This window comes from Diospyros lotus, chromosome 14 (genome assembly GCF_014633365.1).
Source record: "Diospyros lotus cultivar Yz01 chromosome 14, ASM1463336v1, whole genome shotgun sequence".
Classification (NCBI taxonomy): domain Eukaryota; kingdom Viridiplantae; phylum Streptophyta; class Magnoliopsida; order Ericales; family Ebenaceae; genus Diospyros; species Diospyros lotus.
The window spans coordinates 7,774,288-7,786,636 of record NC_068351.1 but is presented as its reverse complement, the minus strand read 5'-3'; the positions used below and the strand labels follow the sequence as shown (position 1 = coordinate 7,786,636).

The window sequence follows — 12,349 nt, the reverse complement described above, 5'->3', positions numbered from 1 at the left end:
AGCATTACCAAGGGATAATCTTGATGTTATCGCTCCATAGCTGGGATGACAACTCCTTCCACTACATGAGGCGAATGGGGAGATTTGTTGGGTGTTCGCCACATGTATGGGGGAAGCATCCAACACAGTAAGAAAAAACAGAAAAGTTGTAACCACTTTTTCACACCTCTATTTCCTTAAATTCAAATGAGACTTTTAGAAATTCAACGGTGGCTGTTTAATGTTATCCAGAAAATCAAAGAGGCAGCTAGAAGTTGCCAAGAGATGTTAGAATTTGCAGCAGGCTAGAAATAGCCAAAAATTCCACCAGAAGATGCCAAAAAGTCAACTTGGTGGCAGCAATTTTCTGCCTATAAAACCAAGAGCAATTGCGAGAAAGTTGTGTAGAAAAAGGGGAGAAAAACATAGAGTTGTAGAGAGAAAAATGGAGAGCAACAATGAGTGGAAAAATTCTAGGTAGCCTGTGCAAGAATCGATTACTCCTTGATATCATTACATCCCGTGGTCCGATTGTCATGATTTTCAGATAGCAACTTCACAACTCATTGTTCTTCAAATCTTACGGTTAAGATCGAGATCCTACGGTCTATCTGGGAGGAATTGTGTCCGGACAGTGGCAGTTTTTGGTAAGATCTTACCTTACAATTTTTGAAAATTATTCCAAGAATCTTTATTCCTGAGAGAGTTGGGATTGGATTAATTGTCTTATTGCTCTTGGAATTATTTTAGTGTGCCAAGAACTATTGAATTCTTGAGGATTTGTTGTGCCTCTAGTGTTATCTAGAAAAGAAAGATTGTACCCATTATTTGTTGATAGTGAAAATGTTTGGGTGGACTCCAGTCTCATGATTTTTACTCTTCACATTGAAAGGGTTTTTCACGTAAAATTTTGGTATCCCTGTGATTAAGTGATTGTTGCACTTATTTTAGATTACTCCTTATCTACTTGATTTAACTCTTATTAAGATCACACAAGAGGGAGAATTATTTTATTCTACTGTGATTATTTGATTTGATGTGTTTTCCTCTCAACACAAAAAAGGCTAATATTGCAAGTAATGTTACAGCCAGAATCAGCTTCGCCTTCATTTCTACTTGAAACCAGCAATTGGGTTGTGCTTTGCTTAATAAAACGGCAAACGAGTTGATGACTCTATTCTTAAGCAACCATTATTATAATGATTATCTTTTTTTAATATATATATATATATATTACATTATATTTTAAAATTAATTAATTAATTAGCTTATCTGCTTGTGTTTTAAATGAATATATGTATAATTTTGCAATCCCATGCATTTAAAAAATCAATAAAAAAAACTTTTGTAAATAAAAGTAATTGTACCATAAAAAAGGGCAATAGCCATAAAAAGACTCATTTAAGTGAGATTGCTTTGCAATTAGAACTTCATTGTCTCGAACCAATTGATCGAATAGAATGTTGTGTTGTGTTGGAAAGTCTCCTAAATTATGGGATAAGGTGAACGTGGAAATTTTATAAATTAAATAAAAAAAAAAGAAAAAATATTGCAAAATCAAATCTAGGCCAAGGCTTCAACAACTTACATACTAATTTAATTGAATTGTCATATCACATCACATAATTTTGTGACCAGTTGTAGCTAATATTTAGGCAAATTCATTATGAATTGTGGTGCCATAAAATTCTTGAGTGTCCACCTAGGGGGTATTTTGGTCATTAGATGTCTATGGGTATTTTGGTCAATAAGCCTAAGGCGGGCAAATCCCAAAAGTGGTTCCGAGCCAGACACGTTTCTTAAGAAGAAACCGTGGTCAAATAACCAAAGAAGCATTGATAAAGGCTATTAGATAAATATCCAAGGCTTGGGAGGCAAAAAAGTCATAAGAAAAATATAAGAAGGGATTCCCATATAAATAACATGGAAAAAAGAGAGACCGGGGGGGGGGGGGGTTTAGGCATTTTTCTGGAGTTCCCAGCCTTATTCCTTATCGAAGAGAATTGCCTCTCTCTCAGGGATGGCTTTCTTCAAAATTGGCTCCCCTCGGAAAGGAGATCAAGCTCCAAGCAGTGGACACGCTCGCATTAGCCTCTCTCAGAGAGGCTGAAGATTTCTTAGAAAGGATATAAAGCTTCCGATAATTGCACAATGCCGATCACCCCTCCAGCTTCTCAACAAACAACTTCCAAAATTCTCAGCCCTCCCGGGAAACCAGTTCTCGGGCAATGGTCAATCTCCTCTTAGCAGTAGCCTGATGCTTTCGGGAAGGCTTCTTCGCGAGAAGTCTCTCTCTCTGTGTAATATATATATGTATGTACATAACCCACTTACGTGAGTAGTAGCCAGATAGATGGACCCATGGGTTGTGACATGGTGCAATGGCATGCCATGCTATTATAATGTACCCTCAGGTCCCTATATCACATTATGTTCACACAACGTAATATATATAATGCTTATATGATACCACACATGATATGCCTATAAGATGTAATATAATATGTTCACGTCCATGGAGTGCAATGTGTCATCTAAGGGAATAGTGGTCAAATAAGCATTACCTCGAGGCATCTCCCACTGAACTCGGAGTTGCGCTTGGGCAGGTCCTTGAGAGGCCGAGACCCTGCTTCGACAGCACACCGAGAGGCCTACCTTCTCCCGAAGGACCCCTTAAGTTGTCAAGTCCTCCGGGGGGATTCTTCTCAAACCCACTCGAGTGCTACTAACAAGCATGTCCATCTGCAGCTCCCTCTAACAATACCTTGATGAAGCCTCCTTATTTAATATCCTAGTATTTTGAGAATAAAAATAATTAAATTTTTTATATTTAAAATATTTTTAACATCCATTAGAGATTATAATTGAGAAAACTAATGGATTTAGAGTTAATGGGCTAAGTTGAAAAAGGAAAGGCTAAGTAAATGGGCTTAGAGCTAGTGGGCTAAGTTGAAAAAAAGGAAATGCTAAGTAAATAGGCTTTGAGTTAGTAGGCTAAGAAAGTGAGTTTAAAATTAATGAACTAAATGAAAGAATAATCTATTTAAAAGAAGATTTAGTGAAAAATAATTAAGGTGACAAAATAATTAAAGATAGTGGATGAAATAATTGAGAAATGTAGGAGATAAAGTAGGATGTGGAGAAATAATTAAAGATTATGGGTGAGATTTAGTGAAAAATAATTAAGAAAGATGACAAAATAATTAAAGATAATGTGTGAAATAATTGAGAAATGTGGGAGACAAAATAGGGTGTAGACAAATAATCAAAGATAATGGGTGAAACAATTAAGAAATGTGAGAGACAAAGTAGGGTGTGAACAAATAATTAAAGATTATGGGTGAGATTTAGTGAAAAATAATTAAGAAATGTGACAAATTAATTAAAGATAATGGATGAAATAATTGAGAAATGTGAGAGACAAAGTAGGGTGTGGACAAATAATCAAAGATAATGGGTGAAATAATTAAGAAATGTGGGAGACAAAGTAGGGTGTGGACAAATAATTAAAAATTATTAGTGAGATTTAGTGGAAAATAATTAAGAAATGTGACAAAATAATTAAAGATAGTGGGTCACTACAATTATGCTAAACTTAATTCAACCTTCTATAAATAGAGGAAACTTGAAAGGTTTGAGAACTTAAATTAGAGAGAGAAAGCTTGTAAGAAAAAAGATTTGAAAGTGAGAGAGAGATTTGAAAAAAGATAAATAAAGAAAATAAGAAAAACAAAATATAGAGAAAAATATCAAAAATTCCTAGAAAAATTCTATAGGCTGGATTCAGTAGTTCTTGTGAAAATTTGTAGTAGAAGGCATCGTTAGATATGCAAACTTAGGCTTCGTTGCAGTATAGAAAAATACCGAATCGCTCCACGGGAATGTGAGTTATTTTTGAAAATTTCTTCAAAAATTTCAGAAATATGAGAATTATATTTTAAAATTGTTGATGATGAAATTGGAAGAGAAATGTATGATTGGTATTTATTATGGATTTTTTAAGCAATAGATGCTTGAAAATCAAAGAGAAAATGAGAAATAAATAAAATATGAATTCTGAAAATTATGAAGAAATTTTTGGGGCTTAGGAAATTTTTTTTAGGAATTATTGTGAAGAGAAATTGAGAAAATTTTATGAGGAAATACTTATTTCATAATATTGAGGAAATAATAGGAGGAAATAGGAGAAATCTGCTTTTTTTAAATCTTGAGGAAATACTTCCTCATAATTTTATGAGGAAGTATTTAGAAATTTGATTTTTTTAAAGTAATTATGATGTCCAGGGTATGTCAAGATTCATAATTAAGTACGATTAAAAGTCCAACGCGAATTTGAGGCAAAATTATGCTAAGGGCAAAATTATCTTTTTTCAAGGTAAGTGATACTATTCAATTTGATTTAATTTATGAAATGGACTTGAAATCCTTTTTCAATACAAAACTCAATTCAGGAAAGCTTTAGTTATCATGTTGACATGTCATGATATGTTATGCATCACGTAGATTGCATTTATATTTTTTGATGATGATAGATGCATATGAGCATGATGAGATTCACAGTCATATGTTGTATGGGTTTGGGATTAGGTACTGGCTTCGTTACTTTGCCAAATGTGCACCCATACACCCCGGTCTGACAGGGAGACTGAAAAAATAGCGGGTAATCTTAAGGTGCAGTCGACCCAAACATGAGAGTTATGATTTTATGTGCATTACATACATACATGAGCATTAAAAGTTTTGTTTCCCTTACTTAGATGATTTGTCATCAAACTTGGGTTTTACCCCTAAAATATTTAAACGTTCCAGATGGAGATTGTAATAAAAATGATGATGAATGAGGTATGAAATGGTACTTAGCAAAGTGCATGATGAGTCGTATGATGAGTTGAATGTATGTTATGTAACTCATATATTTAAGTTCTGCTACTTTGAATTATGAACGTTTTGAGGAATGATGATGTAGAACCTTATTTAGGGTTAATGTTAGTTGAGAACTTATGTTATGTATTAAGTCATGTTGAGAAATTTATATTTCCTTGATGTAAGAACTAATTTATGATTAATGTTATGATGTTAGATTCGATTCTAACTTCCGCATTTGATATTTATGATGATTCTCCTTGGAGATAAATAAATGGAAATTTTGGCATGGATAAGAGCAATGATATGGTTTAATCTTAGTTTTATATATAAAAAAAAATTATTATCTCAGAATTGTCCTAAGTGTTAACGTGCTTGGAAAACGGGACGTTACACCTTAACTGGGTAAGGTACGACTATCTTATATTCAATGATAGTATTAGTGTTATCCCTTTATTTATCGTACTGCTTTTCTACCTGTACTGACTTAAGCATCGGAGGGCATACGAGGGTGAGAAATCCCTGCATGCCTTCTAATCTGTTCTTGTGAGCACAGTTAGGCCTCGAGTGCCCCGGAGTCAACTATTGAAAGTGCCCTCAGAGGTCCATTTACAACCCCAGCGAGGATATTGGGGACCGGAGCTACTCAACGTCCAGTTCCACCAGCAGACTCATGCCAGCTGTCCACCTCGCATTGCCTCGACTCCAGCTCTCCCTCAACTATAAATTTTAATTGTTGTATTTTGGCAACAACATGAACCATCAAAGGAGAAGATCTGTTCAGGAGAAAACTTAAGTATGGAAGAATGAATATGAATTTCTCCCATTCTCTTGAAATAGACTCTGCAATGGTCTATTTATAGTAGCTATTACAACATTTAATTGCCATGCATACAATTTGTTAGAAGTAACAAAATTAACATACCAACTAACTAAATTAGTTATAGTTTATAATCTCTAACTAACAAACTAAAAGAATAACAAATTTACTGTAATAGTCTCTATATCCCCCCTCAAGTTGGAGACTGTGGGAGAAGCAATCCCAACTTGGTCGCAAGATAATGATGATGAATCGAAGATAAAGGCTTGGTGAATATGTCTTCGAGCTTATTAGTGGAGGAGATGTGGAGAGGCTGAATAAACCCACGTCTAAGGTGCTCTTTGACTAAATGATAATTGATGTCTAAATGTTTGGTGTGCTCATAAAATACGGGGTTGGCAACGATGTGTAATGCAGCTTGATTATCACAGTATAGGAGAATGAGCAAATTTAAGGGAACATGAAGTTCCTTCAACAAATATGAAATCCACGGCAATTTGCACACTGTTGAAGCCATGCTGCGATATTTTATCTCAGCAAAAAAATAGGAAACAATATTTTGTTTCTTTGTTTTCGAAGAAATAAGAGTTGTTCCAAGAAATACACAAAGACTAGTAAGAGATCTCCTTATAAAGACATAAGAGGCCCAATCAGCATCACAATATGTTGTAAGAAAAGGATGATTAGATGTTGAATAAAAAGGCCCATAGAAACAAAACCTTTGAGGTACGTGAGAACATGAATGGCAACATCGAGATGAGGTTTTTGTGGGGAATGCATAAACTGGCTCAAATTCTGCATGGATATCAGGACAAGTTATATTTATGTACGATAATTGGTCAATTAGTTTGCAAAATTGATCTGAATTAGAGAGAAATATACATATATATATATATTTGAGCAAACAAACTTGACCTGGTGTAGCTTTGGAATAACCAGAAGGTGGCTGCATAAATACTTCTTCTTTGATAAATCCATGAAGAAAGGCATTGCAAATATCTAGTTAACAAATAGGCCAACCTTTAGACGTTGCTAATGCAAGGATAATCCTTACGCAAGGACAAATGGCTTGAAACTATTTGCAAATGGGTTTATGCCTTGAGATTGCTCACCTATTTTGGTTCCCTTTCCATTTGGTGGTTTATCGTGAATCTTCCAACATGTCTTCCTAGTCTATCTTGGTTTTCTGCAGAAATCACATCTTAGTTGGGACTTGTCATTAATCCTACTTTAGGTGTTCTTGCGGCTAATAACTTTGATTATTTTAAGATCCAATTTTATGGACTCTCTTTCAATCTCATTTAAAATTTTGATTTTAACAACTATGGGGTTAAAAGTCACAAGTGCCAAGCCTTTTCCACAAACCTATTAGTACTAGGTGTCTTGTTTCCCATTATCACATGTCTACAACTTTCCTCACAACGAACTTCAATAGACATCTATTTGATAGGAGGAAAAGGATTTCTTTCAATGATACATCCGCATACTTCATCAAACTCAAAATTAAAACCAACAAGAAATTTAAATACTCAAATGATATCCACCATTTTCTTGTAGTTGTTAGAATCATCCATGGATTTCCATTTATAATCATGGAATAGATCAAGATCATGCCAAATCCTTTAAAGATAATTAAAATATTTGGTGATAGCTTCCTCACCTTGGCGAATTTCGACAAGTTTCAATGTCAACTCATAGACTCGTGATTGATTTCCTAGGTCTAAGTGCATCCGTGTGACATTGTCCCATTGCTCATTTGCAATTGAATAACACATAGTTTACACTAATGTCTTAAACCATGGATTTCACCAGCTAGGTCATGACTATTGGGTTCTCAACATTCCAAGTGGAGAAGGCAAGATTCTTCTCATCAAGTTTCTGAATCTCTTTCGTGATATATCCTATATTTCTTTGCCCCCTAATATACATTTGGACTTATTGTAACCACTGCAAAAAGCTAGTTCCATTAAGTCGAATAGTGGTGATTTGAATGGGGTGATTTTTCACTAAGATCCAATAGGTTTAAGATGTGATAGTAGATGTTGATTCAGCATTAACGTCGACATGATGGAACGATAATGAAAAAGAAGCTAGGTTTGATTTGTTTTTTACTCTAATACCATGAACAAACAGAGAGATATCTGATTGGAACACCTTTCTCGAGTATCTAAGAAATAGATTACTCGAGTAGGGTATGGCTTACTTGATTGGAAGAAAAACTTGTTTAGTTTATCGCTCTCTCGAATAGAAAAATATATATAAAAAACAATCTACATCGACACAAAAGTAGGAGAGAATTTGAGACAAAACTTTAGAAGATAAAACATATCAGTAGTTTTTATCTTTAGAAGATAAAGCACAACAGTAGGGCAAGTTACAACAGCTAACTGCCGTGTGTGCAGCTAGTTAGAACTAACACAATTGAACCTCAAATTATAAACCCAACTCTTAGGAGTAGAACAAAAAAGATGAAGAAGGCTGGCCATAACGAGGGAATTCATTGCAAATTATAAACACCAAGGAAAGGCATAATCACCGACCCAATCCACAAGCGGCCATCTTTTTCCTCCACTTCACTAATGAACCTCAAATTTCTGCCTTCACTGTCTTCTAAAACCTCCAAAATTACTCCCTCTTCGCTTAATTTGATTGCAGTTGCATGTGGCTTTCCTCCCACTAACAAGTAGTGTAGTTGCTTGAAGTTGAGAGGGAGCTTCAGCAGTGCTTTCCCAATCCACGGATTTAAGACAAACCAGTCCGCCACAGTACCCTTTTTCGCGTGGAGTGCCACCCAGAACTCGCCCTTCGAGTTGCTTCTGACGTTGTCTGGGAACCCGGGTAGCTCAGCGAACACATCTGATTTTCCGGAATTAGGGCCATTGAGCCACAGCCTCAAGATCCTACAAGTCAAGGTCTCGGCTACTAGTACAAAGGACCGGTCCTTGCTCAGGGCTACGCCGTTGGCCGAAGCAAGGCCTCTCAGTAGAACTGTGACTTCTTTGCTTGTTTTGTCGTATTTCATCAACCTGCCAGTTTTGTCACCGCTTAGACTTGATGTCATAAATTGCCTGCATAAAGACAAACAATTCGAGGTGATTCAGAGTTTGATCAATCGATCAATGAGTTCTTCCCGCTGTGCAAATAAAGCATTTTCAGTGCTTTCGACAATGTGGCACTTCACTTACCTTCTATGAAAGCTTGTGCTTGTTTCTGTGAAGTAAATCACATCTTTGCTCTCATCAATGTCCATGTCATTTGTGAAGCGTAAGGGCTGGCCTTCGACTTCTGAAACTACCGGAGTGGCCAAACCTCCCTTTGGGCCTACGACTTGAAGGCCAAAGTATGCATCTGCAATATAAAGATCTCCAGTTTTTTTGTCAAATCGTAATCCTAACGGCCTTCCACATACATGTTCCATTTCTGGTGCAAATGGACGGACACATTCCTCCCTTCACAAAATAACTTAGAACGGTCATTGACCCAAAATTTCATCTCAATAAAATTATCACAGTGAAATAAGCAGAAATTTTATTTTGATCAATAGCAGCTTAGGCAAATTGGGAGGTCTCCGCCTAAGGCTATGAAATGCGTTTGTATAACCTTCATGGCATGAAATCCGGATTTACATGCATCCATTGTAAAGATTAGTGTGGAGAGATATGAAACTAATTAGGAAATTTCAATGTTATAGTCGCCTGTGCAGTGACACACATTAAAGGAATACTTTATGGTGTGTAATTTAGCCCTTAAAAGTATAAATTACGGTCTAATTAGTTGAATTCGAAGCCTTTGCAGTTTGCAATGTCCTGTGGAGACTTCTCACTTATCAATGTGTTGGTTCTTTCAATGGCCGTAAATCGGATTCCGAAAGTAGTAGTATTCTATTCAAAGCTTTAACTAGATTGGAAGGGGAAGGAGACATCAGAGAAGACACATAACTCTACATTTTCTGTGGAGATTTAAGTTGAATTAGGACCAGTTTGGGAAGTTTTATCACGGCATTTTTCATCATCAGCTTAAAAAACCTTTAGAATTTCATTTCCTTATTGTCTGAAATTCAAAATGCTAAAGAAAATCATCTTTTCACCTTATATTCCCAATGTAGAGACCAGTATCGTATTGACACCTTCTGTTGAGATCTCACCACCAGAAGGCAGGGCTCTAGTTTTCAGCAATGCATATATGATTAGAAGGGAAGTTGCACATGCAAAAGCCTGGTGAAACAAAGCTCGGGAATTTTGTAGCCTAGACACTGGGGATTGAGATTTGAGATCCCACATGCATTTAGCACACCCTATGTGGTGTGACTGATGTCTTAGGGAAGGAAATAGGGCAACAAATGAGATTCAACCACGTGAATGGTTGACAGAGAAATTTGAAGTACAAACTTGGATTGGGTGTTCAACCACATTAATTTACCTACCACAGTAAAGGGAATTTGTGACCAGAGAAAATAGATGGCCTACATACATATATATATGTATGTATAAGCACGATATCCCCAGAGAATCTTGCATTTAATTCTAAGAACAGGTGGGTGGATTCTGAATTTAATGAATGACCTTTTGATGAAAGCAACTTCTATGTCAACATCACGACAAATTAATCAAAAGAAGATAAAGCGAACAAACAGAAAAAAGGAGGACGAATTTTAGCTACCTTTGGGAAGATGTGAAAGCAAAATCAACCCAACCGCGGTCAACTCCCAGCCACTTGAGGATCCGGCCGTCGGCGACGCCGGTGTAGGGGCCTTCGCCGTCGGCATCGAAGGCCACGCTTTCAGGGCCGAAGGCGCCTGTGAGATGCACTATCTCCGCCGTGTGGAGGTCGTCATGGGAGCCCGGAACAGGAGGCGGAGTGAACAAGTGGGTGGTGGTGAAAGCTAGAAATATGGCTAAAACTGCAAGGGCTGCCGCCGTCAGGATCAGTCCCGTGCTGTTCATGGCTTGCCTGAAGAAGATGGCGACTGGATTGGATTGGATTCTCAGGAGGAAGAGGAGAAGAAGTAGTAGTATTATTAGGAGTCAAACGCTCTGATTGGCGCTTCAACTTCAGTGCATCTCATTGGTTGTTGAAGTTAAATTCCAATTTCACCCTCGTATTTTGTCTAATTATTTCATTATCTTAGAAACCCCCCTCACTAAATTTTATATTTTATTACTATTTAATTATTAAATTTTAAAATATTATTTATTAGTCATTGATATTTTAAATCTGTTGCTACTTAATCATTAAATTTTAAGATATTAACTACAATATCTAATATTTCAAAATTATAAACTTAAAGTTCAGTGACTAATAAGTAATAAGTGAGAAATAATTTTAAAATATTAATAACTAGCATGCAATATTTTTAAGTTTAATGACTAAACAGTAATAGTTATGAAATATTAATAACTAACGTATAACATTCAAACTCTAATGACCAAATATGAACAAAATTTAAAATTGAGTGATTATTGATGTGACGAACCCCTCAACCACGTATAATTTGATACAATTTGTTTTTCATTTTCAAATTGGTGTGTAATCTAATAATAGCCTAATGATTTTTTTATTAATTTATTAATATATATATCTATATAATTGTTATGTTATATGCATCACACAACATAATAATTATTCGATATGGATAATTTGATAGAAACGGCATAACATTCTCCTCCGACTAATAAATATTGTCTAATATGGGCAAAATATCAAGTCTATATATATATATATATATATATCCCGTGACAATGAAGCTTAAGTGATGTTAAGGCAACTTCATTGATTGAACGAGTGGACTCGTTTATGCCTTAGGACCGAACCCATTAGATTTAACGAGTGGACTCAATCATTCTAATTTGTTTGGGCTTGAATGGCCCAATACCTGTTGACTGGATACTGGGCGGGCTTGTGTTTGTGACTTATCACTTAGACAAAGCCCAATGCTTCTTTTCACGTATAATATAAACTATAGACTTTCTTTGCCATTTAATTAATCAAATATTTTCAAGAAATGCAAACGGATACAGCTGTTATCTTTTACATTTATTAAAAAATAGAAATATCAAGAAAGGCGAGAAAAATTCTTAAGCATAATTAATATTTCTATAAATAAATAAAATTAACGAGCCAAAACCATATTAAGGCTAAATTATATATGTAGGGATTGTTGTTTTAATTACTAGAAACGAAAAACTAATTTCAAACCTAACTTTGGAACAAATCCATGCATGTGATGAAAAGCAACCAAATATATATATATATATATATAAATGGATGGGATCAAGTAGTGTGACCTTATGAGACAGCATTGAGACACCCAAACATGACCCAGAAGGCCTCCTTAAGGGCACATTAATTTCATAATCCAAGCATCACTATGGGCATAAAGCTTTCGCCCATGAATTATATATTCTGCTAAAGATTGCACAAACCAAACAATATATGCTTTGGTGCATGAACCTCATTTGATGCCAATAAACCACTCCAATCCAATGAGCTGGAAAACTCAACTTGTAAGAGATCTCCTTGTAAAGGCACAGGAGGCCCAATCAACATCACAATATGTTGTAAGATAAGACTAACTAAATGTCGAATAAAAAGGTCCATAGAAATAAAACCTTTTGAGGTACTTGAGAACATTAATGGCAACATCGAGATGAGGCTTTTGTGGGGAATGCATAAACTGGCTCAAATGCT

The 12,349-nt window shown here is 35.6% G+C and overlaps 1 protein-coding gene across 1 annotated transcript; it reads right to left on the bottom strand.

Moving 5' to 3' along the window:
* Positions 1 to 7,972: 7,972 nt before the first annotated feature.
* Positions 7,973 to 10,659, bottom strand: LOC127790324 (protein STRICTOSIDINE SYNTHASE-LIKE 10-like). The gene is made up of 3 exons (XM_052319772.1): positions 10,322 to 10,659; positions 8,848 to 9,111; positions 7,973 to 8,730 (listed from the first exon to the last, which is right to left on the bottom strand). Exons 1-3 carry the CDS (start codon positions 10,603 to 10,605, stop codon positions 8,160 to 8,162), a joined length of 1,119 nt encoding a protein of 372 aa, XP_052175732.1. The 5' UTR covers positions 10,606 to 10,659; the 3' UTR covers positions 7,973 to 8,159.
* Positions 10,660 to 12,349: the final 1,690 nt, after the last annotated feature.